This window comes from Hippichthys cyanospilos, chromosome 1 (genome assembly GCF_059441005.1).
Source record: "Hippichthys cyanospilos isolate Australia breed blue-spotted pipefish chromosome 1, RoL_Hcya_1.0, whole genome shotgun sequence".
Classification (NCBI taxonomy): Eukaryota; Metazoa; Chordata; class Actinopteri; order Syngnathiformes; family Syngnathidae; genus Hippichthys; species Hippichthys cyanospilos.
The window spans coordinates 3,940,340-3,961,425 of record NC_142369.1 but is presented as its reverse complement, the minus strand read 5'-3'; the positions used below and the strand labels follow the sequence as shown (position 1 = coordinate 3,961,425).

Genomic DNA, 21,086 nt, shown 5'->3' with positions numbered 1-21,086 from the left:
AAATAACGTGTAAAAACGCCTTTGGCATTAAATATATCGGATGGTGGGGCTTACATTCGGGTTGACTTTGGGATGGCACACAGCAAATGGACCATTCTTGTCCAGGAGCAAGCCACAATATGCCGAGCTTTCATAAAGTGTTTCCTCTTCTTCGCTACATCCCGGTTCGATGGGGCCCGGTTTTTTACACCTTTTGGCAACAAGGGCAAAAGTTCAGTCCATCTAAGTAAGACAATTGCGCCGTTTTTCGCACTCACTCCGGGTCGGTGTTCCAGCTGTGTCCAAACTGATTGATATCGCTGGTCAACGAACCATTCGGCTGTCGGAGGTCATCTCTGGGATCTCCGTTGTAATCTCCGCAAAGTCCACAGAGAACGTTCTTGTAGCTGTGGTCGACATATTACGAGATCCATCATTCTGACCTTCATTCTGACCTAGGAACTAGTCGGACTCGGTCGTGTCCACTTGATACTCACTCTCGAATCACTTTGATGTCCATGTGTTGGCCTCCGTCATAGCGCACAACCACACCAAAATCCAAAGACACAGTGTAGTGTCTTCCGGATTTATACACGGAAACACCCGAAGCCGGAGTCACAGGTAGGTTTACTCTAGATCCATTCACCTGAATGCGCAAAAGCAAGACAATTTATTGGTTTGAAAATTTCAGATGTCCGGAGTGCGACCCGTGTTACTTACAAGCACCGAGCCCCCTTTGAGCACAGAGACCTTGACCTTGCGCACATACACGTGTACCGCTTTTACATAGGAAATGGAGGGATTGTTATAGCGGTTCTCATTGTCAGCGTAGACTTCAAAGTTCGGTGAAGGCGTTTCGCTACACACGCCGGACATCAAGTAGCTGCAGTTGCCCATGAAACTGTACTTGCGATTGTCAAAGGTGGTGTAGTGCGGATCGCTCGTGGCGATGCACGTGGACACACCTACACAAAATCACCAACACGTTTACAACATCATAGCGAGATACTGACGATATTTTTACAAAATCTGTCCAGGTTACCTTTAGGGTAGCAACCCGAGACGCCGTTAACCTCGCGGCACTCCTCAGTGGGATCACAAGGGCTATCCACACATTCAAAAGTGTAGTTTCCTAAACAGCGACACAGCTTGGAGCAGCCGTCCGTGTACGTGATTTGTCCAGGCTAAAATAACGCAAAAACATTCAGAATTGAAAAGAATGTTGAATCATTTTTCTTTATTTTTTGGTTCTCAACACATTTATGGGCTTACTGACCTCATAATAGTTGTTGTTGTGATCCAGACAACCGCATTTCTCCAGCGGTACACAGTGTCTGCCTTTGAAGACGAACCCCGGTTTGCAAAAGCAGCCGGTGATGCAGGAGCCGCTGCAGTTGGTGGAGGGGTCCATGCAGCTGGGGATACAAGCGGGGCCGCATTCTATGTATTCTGCATTGGGAGGGCACTGAGCTGTATGAGGAAAGAGAACAACCGGTTGGTATTCAGAAACCAGCAATGACTGTTATCGTAATGGGCATCATAACAAGATCTGCTCTACTTGGGGTTGTCACGCCCGGAGTAGTTGGTTTGGGTGTTGTCCATCCTGGAGTTGATTGTTCGGGTGTAGTCGTATTCACCCATCCTGGAGTTGATTGTTCGGGTGTAGTCGCATTCACCCATCCTGGAGTTGATTGTTCAGGTGTAGTCGCATTCACAAATCCTGGAGTTGTTGGTCTGGGTGTGGTCACATTCGACCATCCTGGAGTCGTTGGTCTGGGTGTGGTCGCATTAGACCATCCTGGAGTTGTTGGTCTAGGTGTAGTCGCATTTGTCCATTCTGGAGTTGTTGGTCTGGGTGAAGTCACATTCGACCATCCTGGAGTTGTTGGTCTAAGTGTAGTCGCATTTGTCCATTCTGGAGTTGTTGGTTCAGGTGTAGCTGCTATGAAAAAAAATCCTCCAATAAGAACAGATAACTAGTCCTTAGATCTTTTCTTATACTGTATGTGTGACTGTGAGGGCAGTATCCAGCAGGAGCCGAGGAGGATTTGGTTGAGTGAGCGAGTGGGTTTTAATTTTGTTATTATGAGCTTGCTTGTCATTCGATAAAAGGCTCGAAGTGGACTGAAGTCTGTGACTCTCCTGGGCTACAATTAATTGAACTTAAATAATTCATTTTGTCGAAACTCCCCAACTAGTCGAGGTGTTTATCAGCAATGTTCCCTCAGATTTGCGCGAGAGAAAAATTGTATGCCGCAAAAAACTGGAGTGCATAAAAAGGTTTTAGACAAAACACTGTCTTAGACAATGTCTAAGATAGTTGTGCATAGTGTGAGCTTACCTGAGGGATAGCAGCCCATCTCACCCCCCTGGACTTGACACACGTGCATTGGAGGGCATTGAGATGCCAGGCAGGTGAAATAGGGTGCGTCACACCTACACTTCAGATTGCAGTTATCAATGTAGATTTCCTCTCCAGGCTGACAGACATCCACAGAGGATTCAGAAGAAAGGTTTTTAGATAAGTTTCACCAGCCAAGTGTACATTTGCTCGCTTATCTCGCAGTACCTGATAATATTGCCCATTGGAGTGACTGCAGCCACATGAAGAGTTGGTGACGCATTTCCCAGCACTCAGGATGTAGCCGGGATCGCACACGCAGGACTCGGTGCACGCTCCGCCGCAGGAGGATGGTCTGCCCGAACACGTCTCCTGACAGGGGTCGGCGCAGGGCTCGTAATGGCTATTGGGGGGGCAGCCAAAAGCTGTGTGGCAGATGAGGTTGCTCAAGTTAGAAACATGTCCTTGTTAAACACTGGGCAAGTTCTAAGAGAAGGCTGCAACTGAGTCCCATGTCAACAATGGGCACTTTCTACTCACGGCAGAAGGTTTCGTTCCTCCAGGGTCCTATGCCGACCCCGCGGTCCTGACACTCGTTGACGTAGGCTTCGATGGCTTCACAAAGAATGGAATGATTTCCATCAAGCACGCAAAGATCAAAAACGCAGTCCTTGAAGTAATCCTGAAAACACAACCAATATGATCCAATCCATCTATTTTTCCCAGGTTACTCAAACCTTCAATTTTTGGCCTTGTGCTCGGTCCAAGGTCTTGTGACTCACGTTGGGGTTGACCTTGGCGTGACACACGGCAAAGGGACCGTTTTTGTCCAGCAGGATCCCGCAATATCCTGAGCCCTCATAGAGCTTCTGTTCTTCTGCCTCACATTCAGGATGAGTGGTGTTGGGTTTTTTGTTACACCTTGTGTAAAAGGAAACGTGACACACAAACAGCATGAGTGTTCAAAACTCTAAATGATTCAACAAATAAAATTCACGCTGTACTCGTCAATATTGTTTTGTCAATAACGACATCTATAAAAATTAAAATGAATGCATCCACTCACTGTGGATCCATGTTCCAGCTGTTTCCAAAGTCATTTGGATTGCTGGTCAAAGACCAATCCGGCTTTCGGAAGTCATCTTTAGGGTCTCCGTTGTAATCGCCACAAAGTCCACACAGTGTATTCTTATAGCTGAAAACGAAAAGTGACAGGCTGCCTCATTTTTGAAATTCTAAAGCAGAGGCGTTCCACTCTGGTCATCTGAGCAAATGTCCTGCATGTTTTAGATGATTCCCTGCTCAACCACACTAGCCTCAAATAATCAGTGCATTTCTAAGCGCCCCAGGAGCCCGGTAACAATTGTTACAATCATTTGAATCAAGTGTGTTGAGTCAAGAAAATATGTGAAACACGCAGGATGAGGAGCCCAGAGGATCGGCGGTGGAGACCTGTCATCCCATGCTAGCCTTCAGGTGCTATTGACAAAATGTGTGCATGTTACACTCACTCTTTAATCACTTTGATGTCCAAAAAGTGGTTTCCATCATAGCGCACAGTCACTCCAAAGTCCAAGGACACGGTGTAGTGCTTTCCTGATTTGAACACAGAAACACCTGGGAACGGATTCGCTGGCAAATTTACTTTAATCCCATCCACCTAGATGTAAAAAGCAGTGAGTATGATGAGCGCGCAGGCAGGGACGGCCTCATTCTTGCAGATAATGCAAGGTTTCACTTCTTACATGCACAGTGCCTCCTTTGAAGATCGAGACGTTATGCACTGTGCTCTCATTGAAGACTTCGGCTCTATCCAAGAATAAGACATGAACCGCCTTCACGTAGGAGATGCTGGGTCTGTTATAGCGGTTTTCGTTGTCAGCGTGGACTTCAAAAATGGGTAAATGGGTTATATTGCAGATTCCAGCCATCAGGTAACTGCAGTTGCCCATGAAGTTGTACTTGCGCTTGTCAAAGGTGGTGTAGTGGGGATCGCCGGACGCGATGCATGAGGATGTGCCTTCACAAAAAACATCAAATTTGCATTACAGATGACTACTTTCAAGACCTACTGATCAAACTGAGGATTTGAAAACGACAATGTAAAGATTCTTTGACATGTTACCTTTAGGGTAGCATCCGGGTACACCGTTAACCTCGCGACACTCCTCGGTGGGATCACAGCTGTTATCCACACATTCCAAAGTGTAGTTGCCTGCACAGCGGCACAGCTTGGAGCAGCCGTCTCCAAATACAATCTGGCCAGGCTAAAACACAAAAGTCACCGGCTTGTTTCAGGAGTTCTTTCTTTCTTCTGAACTTAGCTTCTGTGTTCTTCACTTTCTCACCTCATAATAGTTGTTGTTGTGATCCAGGCAACCGCATTTCTCCAGCGGCACACAGTGTCTGCCCTTGAAGACGAACCCCGGTTTGCAAAAGCAACCGCTGATGCAGGAGCCGCTGCAGTTGGTGGAGGGATCCATGCAGGTGGGGATACAAGCGGGGCCACATTCTATGTATTCTGCATTAGGAGGGCACTGAACTGCATGGAAAAAAAAAAACAGATTAGTAGCAAGTAAGTAGATGTTGTTTTAGGTTCATTTAAAAAGATACCATACTTGGCTTTGGTGTAGTTGGTCTCGGAGTTGTTGGTCTGGGTGTTGTTGTTCCTAAGATGTAAAAGATGTTTAATTTTAAATGAGTATGACAAAGACATGTTGTTTTTTATAGTTAATTTAAATGAAAGAGTTGAAATTGTGTCACTTTACCTGTGGGATAGCAGCCCATTTCTCCCCCTTGGACTTGACACTCATGCATTGGAGGGCATTGAGATGCCTGGCAGGTGAAATAGGGTGCGTCACACCTACACTTCAGATTGCAGTTGTCAACGTAGATTTCCTCTCCAGGCTGACAGACACCCACAGAGGATTCAGAAGTGAGGTTTTTAGGTGTGTTTCAGAAGCCAAGTGGACATTTGCTTGTCCATCTCACAGTACCTGATAGTATTGCCCATTGGAGTGACTGCAGCCACATGAAGAGTTGGTGACGCATTTCCCAGCACTCAGGATGTAGCCGGGATCGCACACGCAGGACTCAGTGCACGGTCCGCCGCAGGAGGATGGTCTACCCGAGCACGTCTCCTGACAGGAGTCGGCGCAGGGCTCATAATGGCTATTGGGGGGGCAGCCAAAAGCTATGCGGCAGAAGAGACGGCTCAAGTTAGAAGCATGTACTGGTTAAACACTGGGCAAGTTCTAAGAGAAGGCTGTAACTGAGTCCCTTGTCAACATTGTGCACTTTCTACTCACGACAGAAGGTTTCATTCCTCCAGGGTCCGATGTTGACCCCGCGGTCCTGGCACTCGTTGACGTAGGCTTCGATGGCTTCACACAGAATGGAATGATTTCCATCAAGCACGCAAAGGTCAAAAACGCAGTCCTTGAAGTAATCCTGAAAACACAACCAATATGATACAAACCCATCTATTTTTCCCAGGTTACTCAAACCTTCAATTTTTGGCCTTGTGCTCGGTCCAAGGTCTTGTGACTCACGTTGGGGTTGACCTTGGCATGACACACGGCAAAGGGACCGTTTTTGTCCAGCAGGATCCCGCAATATCCTGAGCCCTCATAGAGCTTCTGTTCTTCTGCCTCACACTCAGGATGAGTGGTGTTGGGTTTCTTGTTACACCTTGTGTAAAAGGAAATGTGACACACAAAGAGCATGAGTGTTCAAAACTCTAAATGATTCAACAAACAGAATTCACGCTGTACTCGTCAATATTGTTTTGTCAATGACGACATCTATAAAAACAAAAATGAATGGATCCACTCACTGTGGATCCATGTTCCAGCTGTTTCCAAAGTCATTTGGATTGCTGGTCAAAGACCAATCCGGCTTTCGGAAGTCATCTTTAGGGTCTCCATTGTAATCTCCACAAAGGCCACACAGTGTATTCTTATAGCTGAAAACGAAAAGCGACAGGCTGCCTCATTTCTGAAATTCTAAAGCAGAGGTGTTCCACTCCGGTCATCTGAGCAAATGTCCTGCATGTTTTAGATAATTCCCTGCTCACCCACACTAGGCTCAAATGATCAGTGCATTTCTAAGTGACATAGGAGCCCAGTAACAATTGTTACAATCATTTGAATCAAGTGTGTTGAGTGAAGAAATAATGTGAAACATGGAAGGATGAAGAGCCCAGAGGATCAGTGGTGGGGACCTGTCATCCCATGCTAGCATTCAGGTACTATTGACAAAATGTGTGCATGTTACACTCACTCTTTAATCACTTTGATGTCCAAAAAGTGGTTTCCATCATAGCGCACAGTCACCCCAAAGTCCAAGGACACGGTGTAGTGCTTTCCTGATTTGAACACAGAAACACCTGGGAACGGATTCGCTGGCAAATTTACTTTAATCCCATCCACCTAGATGTAAAAAGCAGTGAGAATGATGAGCGCGCAGGCAGGGACGGCCTCATTCATGCAGATAATGCAAGGTTTCACTTCTTACATGCACAGTGCCTCCTTTGAAGATCGAGACGTTATGCACTGTGCTCTCATTGAAGAGTTCGGCTCTATCCAAGAATAAGACATGAACCGCCTTCACGTAGGAGATACTGGGTCTATTATAGCGGTTTTCGTTGTCAGCGTGGACTTCAAAAATGGGTAAATGGGTTATATTGCAGATTCCAGCCATCAGGTAACTGCAGTTGCCCATGAAGTTGTACTTGCGCTTGTCAAAGGTGGTGTAGTGGGGATCGCCGGACGCGATGCATGAGGATGTGCCTTCACAAAAAACATCAAATTTGCATTACAGATGACTACTTTCAAGACCTACTGATCAAACTGAGGATTTGAAAACGACAATGTAAAGATTCTTTGACATGTTACCTTTAGGGTAGCATCCGGGTACACCGTTAACCTCGCGACACTCCTCGGTGGGATCACAGCTGTTATCCACACATTCCAAAGTGTAGTTGCCTGCACAGCGGCACAGCTTGGAGCAGCCGTCTCCAAATACGATCTGGCCAGGCTAAAACACAAAAGTCACCGGCTTGTTTCAGGAGTTCTTTCTTTCTTCTGAACTTAGCTTCTGTGTTCTTCACTTTCTCACCTCATAATAGTTGTTGTTGTGATCCAGGCAACCGCATTTCTCCAGCGGCACACAGTGTCTGCCCTTGAAGACGAACCCCGGTTTGCAAAAGCAACCGCTGATGCAGGAGCCGCTGCAGTTGGTGGAGGGATCCATGCAGGTGGGGATACAAGCGGGGCCACATTCTATGTATTCTGCATTAGGAGGGCACTGAACTGCATGGAAAAATAGACAACCACAATATTTAAGTAGCAGGTATGTACTTAGAGACTTTGCATTAGGCTCGTTTAAAATGATAACATACTTGGCTTTGGTGTGGTCGGTCTAGGAGTTGTTGGTCTGGGTGTTGTTGTTCCTAAGATGTCACAGACACATATTTAAAATCAGTATGACAAATATTGTTTTTATGATTCACTGAAAGGGAAAGAGAAAGGCTGAAAGGACATAAGCCTACCTGTGGGATAGCAGCCCATCTCTCCCCCTTGGATTTGACACTCATGCATTGGAGGGCATTGAGATGCCTGGCAGGTGAAATAGGGTGCGTCACACCTACACTTCAGATTGCAGTTCTCAAAGTAGATTTCCTCTCCAGGCTGACAGACACCCAAAGAGGATAAAGAAGGAAGGTTTTTAGGTGTGTTTCACAAGCCAAGTGTACATTTGCTTGTCCATCGCAGTACCTGATAGTATTGCCCATTGAAGTGACTGCAGCCACATGAAGAGTTGGTGACACATTTCCCAGCACTCAAGATGTAGCCGGGATCGCACACGCAGGACTCGGTGCACGCTCCGCCGCAGGAGGATGGTCTGCCCGAACACGTCTCCTGACAGGGGTCGGCGCAGGGCTCGTAATGGCTGTTGGGGGGGCAGCCAAAAGCTGTGCGGCAGAAGAGATGGCTAAAGTTAGAAGTATGCATTTGGTAAACACTGGGCACGTTCTAAGAGAAGGCTGCAAAAGAGTCCCTTGTCAACAATCTGCACTTTCTACTCACGGCAGAAGGTTTCATTCCTCCAGGGTCCGATGCTGACCCCGCGGTCCTGGCACTCGTTGATGTAGGCTTCGATGGCTTCACACAGAATGGAATGATTTCCATCAAGCACGCAAAGGTCAAAAACGCAGTCCTTGAAGTAATCCTGAAAACACATCCAATATGATCCAACCCATCTATTTTTCCCAGGTTACTCAAACTTTCAATTTTTGGCCTTGTGCTCGGTCCAAGGTCTTGTGACTCACGTTGGGGTTGACCTTGGCGTGACACACGGCAAAGGGACCGTTTTTGTCCAGCAGGATCCCGCAATATCCTGAGCCCTCATAGAGCTTCTGTTCTTCTGCCTCACATTCAGGATGAGTGGTGTTGGGTTTCTTGTTACACCTTGTGTAAAAGGAAATGTGACACACAAACAGCATGAGTGTTCAAAACTCCAAATGATTCAACAAACACAATTAACGCTGTACTCGTCAATATTGTTTTGTCAATGACGACATCTATAAAAACAAAAAAACTGGATCCACTCACAGTGGATCCATGTTCCAGCTGTTTCCGAAGTCAGTTGGATTGCTGGTCAAAGACCAATCCGGCTTTCGGAAGTCATCTTTAGGGTCCCCATTGTAATCTCCACAAAGTCCACACAGTGTATTCTTATAGCTGAAAATGAAAAGCAACAGGCTGCCTCATTTCTGAAATTCTAAAGCAGAGGTGTTCCACTCCGGTTAGCTGAGCAAACATCCTGATTGTTTTAGATGATTCTCTGCTCACCCACACTAGATTCAAATGATCAGTGCGTTTCAAAGTGCCCCAGGGACCTGGTAACGATTGTGATCATTTAAATCAGGTGTGTTGAGTGAAGAAATAATGTGAAACACGCAGGATGAGGAGCCCAGAGGATCGGTGGTGGAGACCTGTCATCCCATGCTAGCATTCGGGTGCTATTGACAACATGTGTGCATGTTACGCTCACTCTTTGATCACTTTGATATCCATGAAGTGGTTTCCGTCATAGCGCACAGTCACCCCAAAGTCCAAGGACACAGTGTAGTGCTTTCCTGATTTGAACACAGATACACCTGGGAACGGATTCGCTGGCAAGTTTACTTTAATCCCATCCACCTAGATGTAAAAAGCAGTAAGAATGATGAGCGCGCAGGCAGGGACGGCCTCATTCTTTCGGATAATGCAAGGTTTCACTTCTTACATGCACAGTGCCTCCTTTGGAGATCGAGACGTTATGCACTGTGCTCTCATTGAAGAGTTCGGCTCCATCCAAGAATAAGACATGAACCGCCTTCACGTAGGAGATGCTGGGTCTGTTATAGCGGTTTTCGTTGTCAGCGTGGACTTCAAAAATTGGTAAATGGGTTATATTGCAGATTCCAGCCATCAGGTAACTGCAGTTGCCCATGAAGTTGTACTTGCGCTTGTCAAAGGTGGTGTAGTGGGGATCGCCGGATGCGATGCATGAGGATGTGCCTTCACAAAAAACATCAAATTTGCATTACAGATGACTACGTTCAAGACCTACTGATCAAACTGAGGATTTGAAAACAACAATGTAAATATTCTTTGACCTGTTACCTTTGGGGTAGCATCCGGGTACACCGTTAACCTCACGACACTCCTCTGTGGGGTCACAGCTGTTATCCACACATTCCAAAGTGTAGTTGCCTGCACAGCGGCACAGCTTGGAGCAACCGTCTCCAAATACGATCTGGCCAGGCTAAAACACAAAAGTCACCAGGTTGTTTCAGGAGTTCTTTCTTTCTTCTGAACTTAGCTTCTGTGTTCTTCACTTTCTCACCTCATAATAGTTGTTGTTGTGATCCAGGCAACCGCATTTCTCCAGCGGAACACAGTGTCTGCCCTTGAAGACGAACCCCGGTTTGCAAAAGCAACCGCTGATGCAGGAGCCGCTGCAGTTGGTGGAGGGATCCATGCAGGTGGGGATACAAGCCGGGCCGCATTCTATGTATTCTGCATTAGGAGGGCACTGAACTGCATGGAGAAAAAAAAAACAGATTAGTCGCAAGTAAGTAGATGTTGTTTTAGGTTCATTTAAAAAGATACCATACTTGGCTTTGGTGTAGTTGGTCTCGCAGTTGTTGGTCTGGGTGTTGTTGTCCCTAAGATGTAACAGAAGTTTAATTTTAAATGAGTATGACGAAGATACATATATTTTAGAGTTAATTTCAATAAGAGTCAAAATGATGTGAGCTTACCGGTGGGATAGCAGCCTATCTCTCCCCCTTGGACTTGACACTGGTGCATTGGGGGGCACTGAGATGCCTGGCAGGTGAAATGGGGTCCATCACACCTACACTTCAGACTGCAGTTATCAACGTAGAATTCCTCTCCAGGCTGACAGACACCCACAGAGGATTCAGAAGTGAGGTTTTTCGTTGTGTTTCACAAGCCGAGTGTATCTCGCCATACCTGATAGTAATGCCCATTGGAGTGAATGCAGCCACATGAAGAGTTAGTGACACATTTCCCAGCACTCAGGATGTAGCCGGGATCGCACACGCAGGACTCGGTGCACGGTCCGCCGCAGGAGGATGGTCTGCCCGAACACGTCTCCTGACAGGGGTCGGCGCAGGGCTCGTAATGGCTATTGGGGGGGCAGCCAAAAGCTGTGCGGCAGATGAGGTTGCTCAAGTTAGAAGTATGTATTTGTTAAACACTGGGCAAGTTCTAAGAGAAGGCTGTAACTGAGTCCCTTGTCAACAATGTGCACTTTCTACTCACGACAGAAGGTTTCATTCCTCCAGGGTCCGATGTTGACCCCGCGGTCCTGGCACTCGTTGACGTAGGCTTCGATGGCTTCACACAGAATGGAATGATTTCCATCAAGCACGCAAAGGTCAAAAACGCAGTCCTTGAAGTAATCCTGAAAACACAACCAATATGATACAAACCCATCTATTTTTCCCAGGTTACTCAAACCTTCAATTTTTGGCCTTGTGCTCGGTCCAAGGTCTTGTGACTCACGTTGGGGTTGACCTTGGCATGACACACGGCAAAGGGACCGTTTTTGTCCAGCAGGATCCCGCAATATCCTGAGCCCTCATAGAGCTTCTGTTCTTCTGCCTCACATTCAGGATGAGTGGTGTTGGGTTTCTTGTTACACCTTGTGTAAAAGGAAAAGTGACACACAAACAACAGGCGTGTTCAAAATTCTTAATGATTCAACAAACAGAATTCACGCTGTACTCGTCAGTATTGCTTTGTCAATAACGACATCTATAAAAAACAAAAACAAAAAAAAAAAAAACTGGATCCACTCACTGTGGATCCATGTTCCAGCTGTTTCCAAAGTCATTTGGATTGCTGGTCAAAGACCAATCCGGCTTTCGGAAATCATCTTTAGGGTCTCCGTTGTAATCTCCACAAAGTCCACACAGTGTATTCTTATAGCTGAAAAGGAAAAGTGACAGGCTGCCTCATTGTTGAAATTCTAAAGCAGAGGTGTTCCACACCGATCACCTGAGCAAATGTCCTGCATGTTTTAGATGATTCCCTGCTCACCCACACTAGGCTCAAATGATCAGTGCATTTCTAAGTGCCCCAGAAGCCTGGTAACGATTGTGATCATTTGAATCAGGTGTGTTGAGTGAAAAAAACATATGAAACACGCAGGGTGAGGAGCCCAGCGGATCGGTGCTGGAAACCTGTCATCCCATGCTAGCATTCAGGTGCTATTGACAACATGTGTGGATGTTACGCTCACTCTTTGATCACTTTGATATCCATGAAGTGGTTTCCGTCATAGCGCACAGTCACACCAAAATTCAAGGACACAGTGTAGTGTTTTCCTGATTTGAATACTGAGACGCCTGGAAACGGGTTCACTGGCAGATTTACTTTGATTTCGTTTACCTAAATGTAAAAAGAGGGTGAGGCTTAGAAGTGAGCATTCGGGAGAACATTAATCCATAGGGGCATAGTATTAAAAAGATTTTCCTCGTTCCTTACATGGACAACATCACCTTTGAAGATTGAGACTACACCCGATTCTACATGAACATGAACCGCCTTCACGTAGGAGATGCTGGGTCTGTTATAGCGGTTTTCGTTGTCAGCGTGGACTTCAAAAACTGGTAAATGGGTTATATTGCAGATTCCAGCCATCAGGTAACTGCAGTTGCCCATGAAGTTGTACTTGCGCTTGTCAAAGGTGGTGTAGTGGGGATCGCCGGACGCGATGCATGAGGATGTACCTTCACAAAAAAACAAGTTTGAATTACAGAATACTATTTTCAAGACCTACTGACCAAACTGAGGATTTGAAAACAACAATGTAAAGATTCTTTGACATGTTACCTTTGGGGTAGCATCCGGGTACACCGTTAACCTCGCGACACTCCTCGGTGGGATCACAGCTGTTATCCACACATTCCAAAGTGTAGTTGCCTGCACAGCGGCACAGCTTGGAGCAACCGTCTCCAAATACGATCTGGCCTGGCTAAAACACAGAAGTCACCAGGTTGTTTCAGGAGTTCTTTCTTTCTTCTGAACTTAGCTTCTGTGTTCTTCACTTTCTGACCTCATAATAGTTGTTGTTGTGATCCAGGCAACCGCATTTCTCCAGCGGCACACAGTGTCTGCCCTTGAAGACGAACCCCGGTTTGCAAAAGCAGCCGCTGATGCAGGAGCCGCTGCAGTTGGTGGAGGGATCCATGCAGGTGGGGATACAAGCTGGGCCGCATTCTATGTATTCCGCATTAGGAGGGCACTGAACTGTGGAGCAAAAAAGCAAATAGCTATTCTTACCTCTACTAAAAATGACATTCAAAAAATTATTACAATACAGTACTTGTAATTGCCTGCCTGGTCAAATTTAAAGACTCCTACAGTGGCCCTTTGGGTCATTTCAGAAGAAGAGGAATTTGGGCTTCAAAATTCTTGAAAGGTGAACCCTCACTTTTCTGCTGTATGGCTACATATTCATCAAGATTCAATAGATTTATTATCGTAACTACACAATGAAATTCTTATTTTATTCACTTCCCTGAGCAGACTTACATTTCACATAATAATAAAGTAGGCAAAAAAAAAACAGCAACAGGGCAATAAGCGCAGTGATAATGAGACACTAATAAAGGAATAGACTCACATTCTTACATTAATAAATAAATAAATTTACTCTAATCACAATAACAAGGTTGCAGGTAACAGGATTTCAATTCTGCTCTTAATGTTAGCTTTCTCTCGGGAGTAGAACCTATTTGTTTACCTAGCAGTTACTGTTGACCAAGAGGACACACTTACTTATACGAATAAAAAAAAAAAAACATTGGCTTATTCTGATTATATGCATAACAGTCTTGCATGAGGTAGAGTGAGGCAATCAATTAAGCCTAATTATTTGAGAAACAAATTTCAAATAAAAGAGAAGACAGGCACTAGCCATTCTTTTGGAAAACTAGCCAGCGTATCAAAAGATTCACTGCTTTCTTCTTCTACCATGATAAAATGTTACAGTATGAGAGTTGCATGCATGTCATAGGGCACATGTTTTATCAATAACAATCAAATCAATGATATAAAAAAGAAGCTTAATTTCCATTTGAACTGTTTGATTTGAGATTCAATTTGGTCATTACTTGGCGTGGAACATTTTAGGGGTACTTCGGACTTATTTAGTATTTTTCTAACTATTTTCAAGCATTCTTTTCTCGTTGTTTATTTTAGATTTGGTCTCAGGACGAGTACGTTTACTCATAAACTGTATGTTCTAATATTTTGAAATATGAAAGGAACATGTTTTGGTGGATAGAAATTCTCATTGGTCACTTTTGGACAAGTAGGCCAGGAAAACAAGACATGTCATACTTGGATTTGGTGTAGTTGGTCTTGGAGTTGTAGGTTTCGGTGTAGTTGTTCCATTAGTTGGTGGCTGTGATGTGGTGAGTTGACCTTTCAATGAAAGAGTTTGAAAAGCCACTGTCAGTCAGGATAGAATGCCACACACAAGAATTTGAGGTAAATCATTTCCAAAATGGGATGACAGTAAAGAATGACGATTCCCATCAACGTTAAAATCTCCTGTACTACAAAGGAGGATTAGGGCCAGTGACAAAAAAAAAAAAAAAAGGCTGGCAAGATTCTCACGAGTTAGAAGTTTGAACTCTCATTTAAAGTCAGATTTTTACAAAATTCATTTAAAATTGGAAAACTGAAAATGAAATAACTTTAAAGTGAGCAACTTTAAAGTGTGAATTTTGACTCTTGTCAGATTACAGTCACAGTGACCATTCACAGAATTCAGGATTTATATTCACAAGTCAAGTCAAAAATCTCAGATGTCACAATTATGACTTTAAAATCAGAAATCCGCAGAACTGACCAATCCGTCGCCAATGCAAGAGTCGCATTTTCAGAGTGTGCTTTATTATGCAAATCCTTAGCTACAGAAAGAAAAAAAATACACAGACTTGTATAGCACTGATAGAAGAATCAGGTTTAGGTCAATTGATCGGGGCCAGTACAAACAGTTCCTTTTTACATGTTAAAATTATTATTGTTTTCCGTTTTTCCTTTTTCAATGACGTAAATAACCCGCAGCAAATTTGTCAAGGATAACTAGCCATTTTCTTACCTTGACAGGCCGCGACACACACAGCGTCAACAGCAATATCCGTCAGCAAAGTCTCCCCAAAAGTCCCCACAATAACAAACTGAAATTCAATATCAACAGATTATAGTCATGCTCCATGTATTATACCGAGATTGAGAAAGTAGCTTGAGCGTTTACCTGGATGTCAGCGTTGCCGAGGTAACGGACTTTGGCGGGCTTCCAGCCTGGACCTTGGTTTCCCCTGAGATTTAGGAGAGCGGGTGCAAATATTCCGCCTGGTGAGAACAGATTGCAAATTCAAGACCAACAAGAAGTCTAAATTTGATGAGATGAGTCTAAACTAGACTAGACTGAATCAAATGAGTATCTTATTATCAAAATGTGAAGAAAACAATCCTAATCATTTGAATCAGGTGTGTTGGAGAGAGAAGGTTTGAAAACATGCATTGCATTTATTGCGACTGTGCACCACCACAGCCACGATTCAAAATGCCTCATACCTGTCAAGGTGTGGACACTCAGCGCCATGTTCTGGCTGGTGCCATACAGATAGTAATGGAACGTAAGCTCCAGGCATCCGGAGGATGGGCTAGTTACGGGACTTCGGATTTGCCCCTGAAGTTGAGGCACCGAATAGGAAGAATCCATAAGCATGAAGGATCCAACTAAGAGGATGTGAAAAGAACAACAAGTTGCTTGGCGAGAACCCTTTCAACAAATTCCGCCCTCTAGGGTTACTTACATCCCGGCTTGGAGAAGTCATTGTCCGGCCCGGTGCCTTCAGTTTCTGTTCCGCCAGTCCATGGCTCAAAGCCAAATATGCGGTCATCAGGAACGGCAAGAGTCCACCCGCAGATGTCACCGAAGTCGTCGAAGTCGCAGCCATAAATGCAAGCTGTGGACCAAACGCGCCTTCACGTACGCTGTCGTGGGAAAATTCTTGACATCGCGAGCTTACTTCTGGGACACGCTCCTTGGCTGATGACGATGTTATCGAGAGCGGAGTCACAGGAAGGGGTCAAGCCTCGTTGAGCTTCAAAGACGATCTAGAGCCACAATTGATACGTTGGTCAAGAATTGGCAAAAAAAAGTACGGAGTCTAGTAAAAAGCCCCAACCGTAAACTCAAAAATCGACTCGAGTATTTGTATTTTGTTATTTGGCAGCAGTGCGAATTTTGCACGTGAGTGTTTTGGCTTATGGCACATGTTGAGCGTTTCCTCTAAAACCATTAGCGCAAACACGGCTGTGATTGCTTTATGGCGGGTTATAAAAGCAAGACAAGGCCAAAGAACTGAGCTGAGACTGGATGAAGCGATAACGCCGGCTGCTATCTGCACATGTGTAGCTGCACTGATTAGGTTATTGACCAATTATATTTCTCCATTTCCTACAGCAAAGTCCAGAGCAAATCAGGGTGGAGAACAAATTGTCAATTTGAGATCATATTTAAGTCAAACTATGAACTTGAATTCTATGGAGTATCGTGGTTGTGCCGTAACCCAAGCCTGATCCTCACCCCAACTGGACAGGACACTAGGATTCCTACATTCGGGATTCTGGAGATGATCTAGACAATCACTGATCCAATCGGTAAATGGACCAATACTGCATATTTAAGAGATTTACGTGTGCTTTTGAGAGATTTAAGGACTAGGTTTAAGATGCCTCCACTGAATCCAAACCCCAATTTCAACTCTTAATCCTAGTCACCATGACGACAGTATTTCCTCCTAATTTCAAACGGTCCGTTTGCGGGCTTTTGCCTGAAAGAAAACTCACCGTGAGTTGCTGATTGCTGTAAGTGGACACGGTTACGGCCCCCTTCAGCCACGATGGACTCTGTGGACCAGTTTTGTTCCAAAGCTCCTCCTCACTATCCGGCCTCTTGGCCAGAAGCCTCAGCACGTTGGAGTTGTCCGCGCCGTACATGTAATATCGGAATTGGACGCAGATTTGCCCCGCCCCCGTGGTATAGAATGTGGGACTTAGGAGACGAGTATTCTGCCCGCTTGCCACGTTGTCGCATTCATGGTAGATGTAAAATCCGTCTGGGGAAAAGAAAATCAAATGGATTTTTGTCATCTGTGATTTTTGTGTCGAGCGCAGAGGAGGTGCAGTACTGACTTCCGTCGGGGTAATCTCCTGGAGGACCCGTGTTAGGCGACGGGGTTGGACCTCTGTGTCGGGTCCAATCGCCTCTGTCCGCCGAGTCCTGGCGAAAGTTGCAGAATGGCGCGTCATCGTTGTTGAAGTCGCAGGACGTCAGCGCGGGAGCTGAGAAGATGTGACATGGAAATAAAAAAGTAAATACATAAAAGTACAAGACCAGAGCTGGGCTGCAAGGCAACGAGAAGACAAATACTCCTAGTATTGTTTTCCAGACCACATCAACCAAGACGTTTTTGAGATTAAAAAGTCTTTGAGACCGAGACAAGACTAAGAAGTTCGGAACTTGAAACTTTTCTGACCCATTTCAAGGAACAGGGCATAGACATCATTGATAGGCTCCACAACACTGCTTGGGTTTCCCGCTCAATATTTGAAAAAAATGAATCAATAAAACATGTATGTATTTGTCATTTAAATATATATAAAAAAACACTACATGCATATAAGCAAATGTGCTTCAAGAATAGAGTCTTAAAGTCACAGTTTACTGCTGTGTCATAGAGAGACCATACTTTGGAAGCATATGCAAAGCGAGAGAGAGAGCGAGCGGATACAAAATCAGTGGACCCCCCCCCCCCCCCCACCCTCCCCCCCATACGAAATCCAGAGTTGGGATTGGGAGCCAGGCGTATAAAACCCCAGGCAAAAACATCAAAATTTTATATAGATATTAAAAATTAGTAACAAAATAGTAAAGTAGGTGTTACTATTTATGTTGAATATAATTAAATAACATCATAAATTAAATTAAAAATATATATATAAAGGAAAAATGAAATGTTATTTACCTTTGGAGTGATGTGACTTGAGCTAGTTATGGCCATAATCCCTAGCGAGTGTAGCCTAGGCTAGCCTAGCCTTCTTCATATTTCTTGATTATCGCCATCTTCGTTTCCATACTTATCATTTTACTTCTCCCTTTAACATGTTTTACAATCTTGAGGCCCATTGCTAACCAATTCATGTTGGAATTAAGCACTTAAATATGATATTGTAAGCACTAACACCAGATCAAGTCTTTAGCATATCAGCATCTTAAAGACGTGACACCGAGCAATGGCAGACAAACATCTTAGTGACGCCTACCAATAGCAGACCAGCATTTTAGTTATGTATGCAGTGACGCATGTAGTGACGTATGACTGTGGTGCGACTCACAGAGTCATACGCACGCAAGTTGACCGCCGAGTTTGAACTTTGTAATTGTTGTGGATGTCATGAAGTGGGAAAAATGCCCTAAAGAGGGAACAAAAACACTTAGTATTCCTCTTTGTAACGTGAAAAACACGTAAGCCAGGGGCGCCGTAACCTGGGGGTCCACTGTACAATTCACCATTGGTTTCAGCGCAAAATAGCGCGGAATCTACAAAACATGGTCAAATATGTCAACACCGGATATTTAGCCGACATAAGCAAAGGGTCACCAGCTGGAGGTCGGAAGTCGGTCAGCACCAACACATGACGACTGACACAAGCGCTACACAGTACAGACTTCATGGCAAAAATCCAATACTTCCACACTTTTATAAACACAAACAACTCAAACACACGAGGATTAACAACAGGCAACAACATAACACATGCAGTCCGCGATACAGGGAAGCCACAGAACTAAGGTAAATTCTTCTTGTATCGGAATGTCTTTGCTGGCGTTATCTCCGTTTGGTGGATAAGCTCATGTGCGTAGAATAACGAGTCACCCTAACTCAACTTGTGCTGCTTTGAGCGGATCCCCCCCTTATCGTCCTTCTCCTTATTTACAACTGGCATAGAAACCTTCCTTTTCCTCTATTATCGCCGTTTTATTTGCGATGTTTGATTTCCTCATTTTTTCAGTGTTGATTTGCGATTGGCACACAAGCAAGAAACACGCTTGTTCTTGAACTTACCGTCATTTGTCGGCACGCTCGGCAGGCTGAAAGAGAAGGACACACATCAATCATTAGACATGTCACGCCTAAATATGACTCATTCTTCAGACGCACCTACAGTATATTTAAAAAACACATTTATGGTCTGAATGCTTTATTGCATAACAATCTCACTTTATGGTCAGGCAAAAAAGGTAGAGGCAAAAAAAAAATACAACTGGTTGTCAAATACTAATTTACAGTATGTGATATTAAATGTATGTATGTATATGATTATTCAATGGCGTGATGATACTTTTATAAATATGCTTACAGGTGAACAGACCACTTAAGTGGAAGTTATTGTTTTCATAATGTAATGATATAATTGAAACAAAATGTATCTTTTTTAGGGAAACAAAATTTCATTCAATTTCAAAAATGTCTTCAAAGAAAAAAAAACGCTCATGTGTTGAAAAGTGTTTCAATAGCTCATATTATTAGGCAAGATTATTGAAACAGCACCATCTTAAATGTTGGTAATAACATTAAAAAATATGATCAACTCCTTTAGACGTAATTTTTAATACAAACAAATTATTTAACATATACATGTGCTTATGCCTTGATTTTTTTTTTTAAATTAATCCTTCTGATTAACAGCATTTTATCGTAATTATAGAGAGTAAAAGTCTAAAAACTATTGTATATTTTAAATATTTTATTTAAAGAGAATGTAAATAAAAGTGGGGGATACTGGTGCATCATTATTTAAAAAAAAAAATGCTGAAGGAATTTAATTTGAAAGAGAAAACAAAATCGGTCGCTATCGTTGATGATTCGCTTTGATTTGAAATGATTTCCCTCGGATCCATCCACAGTTTGGCACTCACCTGTCCTGCTTTGTCAGTGCACACATCCATAAGAGCAAAATTAGCGAGCGCATTGCATCCATGGCTAACTGTGCAGTTAGCAGGGAATGAAGACACCGGGACACAGTGGACCCCTTTTATACATGCGTACATGCAACGTGAACGGGTATTGGGTGGATACCGTACTGTATACTGCCATTGCTGCAAAATGTGTAAATAAGTAACAGTACATTGATATGAACAGGGTGTGTTCTTTGTGTTTCGTGCGTGCCTGCTTTTTGAACTCTTAAGGACTTCACACATTGGGTGTGGATGCCGGGCAGAAATTAGCAAAAAGATAGACGGGAGTATATGTGGAAAAATGTGCCTCGCTGTAAAGCGTTCCAAATTTAAAGTTTTACAGAAACTACATCGAGGATTTGTTATATAACAATTGCATAATCTTTTATTCCAATTCAAATTGGCCAGAATAAAATGCCTTGTAAAAGTTAGGAAAAGGAAATGGGAAGCTAACTGTAGTGAGCTTTTATACAACCGGAGAGGAGAGGGGAAGAAATTCATGTCTGACTAGCATAGGCTATATTGAATTCATTCTTTTACTTTGTGATTTTGAAAAGAAAAAAAAATGAAAATTAGCTAAACGGTAAAATGGTGATTTTGCATGTGTTGTATGAGATATGTTTACAGTAACCCTAATTCTTCATTGTGGACTTATCTAGACATTGTTAGCAGTGATAAGTTAATCGTTAGTCTTTTAGTACCAGCCATTTTTAGACACTCCTTCATCCTATTGCAAATATCTATCCATCCATCATTTATCTTCAGCTTATCAGGGGTCAGGTGGCTGGGGCAGCAGCCTCAGCAGGGAAGCCCAGACTTCCTTCTCCAGCTCCTCTGAGGGGATCCCAGTCCAGCCGAGAGACATAGTCTCTCCAACGTGTCCTGGGTCGTCCGCGGGGCCTCCTCCCGGAGGGACGTGCCCGGAGCACTTCACCGTCCGGGATGCATCCTAACCAGATGCCCGAACCACCTCAATTGGCTCCTTTCAACGCGGTGGAGCGGCAGTTGGACTCTGAGTAACCTTCTGCATGACCGAACTTCTCAAATCTCACCCTATCTCTAAGGGAGAGCCCAGAAACCCTGCGGGAGAAACTCATTTCGGTCGCTTGTATCCGGGACCTCGTTCTTTCGGTCACGACCAGCA

At 44.2% G+C, this 21,086-nt stretch overlaps 1 protein-coding gene across 1 annotated transcript in view; it reads right to left on the bottom strand.

The window, feature by feature from the left end:
• zanl (zonadhesin, like) overlaps positions 1-19,965 on the bottom strand; it is a 45,140-nt gene extending 25,175 nt beyond the window's left edge. Inside the window, exons 1-56 of the mRNA XM_088422313.1 lie at positions 19,904-19,965; positions 19,050-19,075; positions 17,116-17,265; positions 16,771-17,039; positions 15,948-16,035; positions 15,732-15,884; positions 15,490-15,654; positions 15,167-15,264; positions 15,011-15,089; positions 14,245-14,328; positions 12,956-13,149; positions 12,733-12,874; positions 12,385-12,629; positions 12,140-12,288; positions 11,698-11,826; positions 11,401-11,539; positions 11,158-11,299; positions 10,846-11,042; positions 10,632-10,770; positions 10,485-10,535; positions 10,214-10,407; positions 9,991-10,132; positions 9,611-9,885; positions 9,377-9,525; positions 8,935-9,063; positions 8,652-8,790; positions 8,410-8,551; positions 8,098-8,294; positions 7,872-8,010; positions 7,722-7,772; positions 7,439-7,632; positions 7,216-7,357; positions 6,836-7,110; positions 6,602-6,750; positions 6,156-6,284; positions 5,872-6,010; positions 5,629-5,770; positions 5,317-5,513; positions 5,089-5,227; positions 4,939-4,989; positions 4,669-4,862; positions 4,446-4,587; positions 4,066-4,340; positions 3,832-3,980; positions 3,387-3,515; positions 3,103-3,241; positions 2,861-3,002; positions 2,549-2,745; positions 2,321-2,459; positions 1,538-1,921; positions 1,256-1,449; positions 1,022-1,163; positions 700-944; positions 477-625; positions 258-386; positions 55-190 (exon numbers count right to left, since the gene is read on the bottom strand). Coding sequence (XP_088278439.1) covers positions 55-190; positions 258-386; positions 477-625; positions 700-944; positions 1,022-1,163; positions 1,256-1,449; positions 1,538-1,921; positions 2,321-2,459; positions 2,549-2,745; positions 2,861-3,002; positions 3,103-3,241; positions 3,387-3,515; positions 3,832-3,980; positions 4,066-4,340; positions 4,446-4,587; positions 4,669-4,862; positions 4,939-4,989; positions 5,089-5,227; positions 5,317-5,513; positions 5,629-5,770; positions 5,872-6,010; positions 6,156-6,284; positions 6,602-6,750; positions 6,836-7,110; positions 7,216-7,357; positions 7,439-7,632; positions 7,722-7,772; positions 7,872-8,010; positions 8,098-8,294; positions 8,410-8,551; positions 8,652-8,790; positions 8,935-9,063; positions 9,377-9,525; positions 9,611-9,885; positions 9,991-10,132; positions 10,214-10,407; positions 10,485-10,535; positions 10,632-10,770; positions 10,846-11,042; positions 11,158-11,299; positions 11,401-11,539; positions 11,698-11,826; positions 12,140-12,288; positions 12,385-12,629; positions 12,733-12,874; positions 12,956-13,149; positions 14,245-14,328; positions 15,011-15,089; positions 15,167-15,264; positions 15,490-15,654; positions 15,732-15,884; positions 15,948-16,035; positions 16,771-17,039; positions 17,116-17,265; positions 19,050-19,075; positions 19,904-19,965 — 8,700 coding nt within the window. The remainder of the gene's footprint in view (positions 1-54; positions 191-257; positions 387-476; positions 626-699; positions 945-1,021; positions 1,164-1,255; positions 1,450-1,537; positions 1,922-2,320; positions 2,460-2,548; positions 2,746-2,860; positions 3,003-3,102; positions 3,242-3,386; positions 3,516-3,831; positions 3,981-4,065; positions 4,341-4,445; positions 4,588-4,668; positions 4,863-4,938; positions 4,990-5,088; positions 5,228-5,316; positions 5,514-5,628; positions 5,771-5,871; positions 6,011-6,155; positions 6,285-6,601; positions 6,751-6,835; positions 7,111-7,215; positions 7,358-7,438; positions 7,633-7,721; positions 7,773-7,871; positions 8,011-8,097; positions 8,295-8,409; positions 8,552-8,651; positions 8,791-8,934; positions 9,064-9,376; positions 9,526-9,610; positions 9,886-9,990; positions 10,133-10,213; positions 10,408-10,484; positions 10,536-10,631; positions 10,771-10,845; positions 11,043-11,157; positions 11,300-11,400; positions 11,540-11,697; positions 11,827-12,139; positions 12,289-12,384; positions 12,630-12,732; positions 12,875-12,955; positions 13,150-14,244; positions 14,329-15,010; positions 15,090-15,166; positions 15,265-15,489; positions 15,655-15,731; positions 15,885-15,947; positions 16,036-16,770; positions 17,040-17,115; positions 17,266-19,049; positions 19,076-19,903) is intronic.
• Between the last annotated feature and the right edge of the window lie 1,121 nt (positions 19,966-21,086).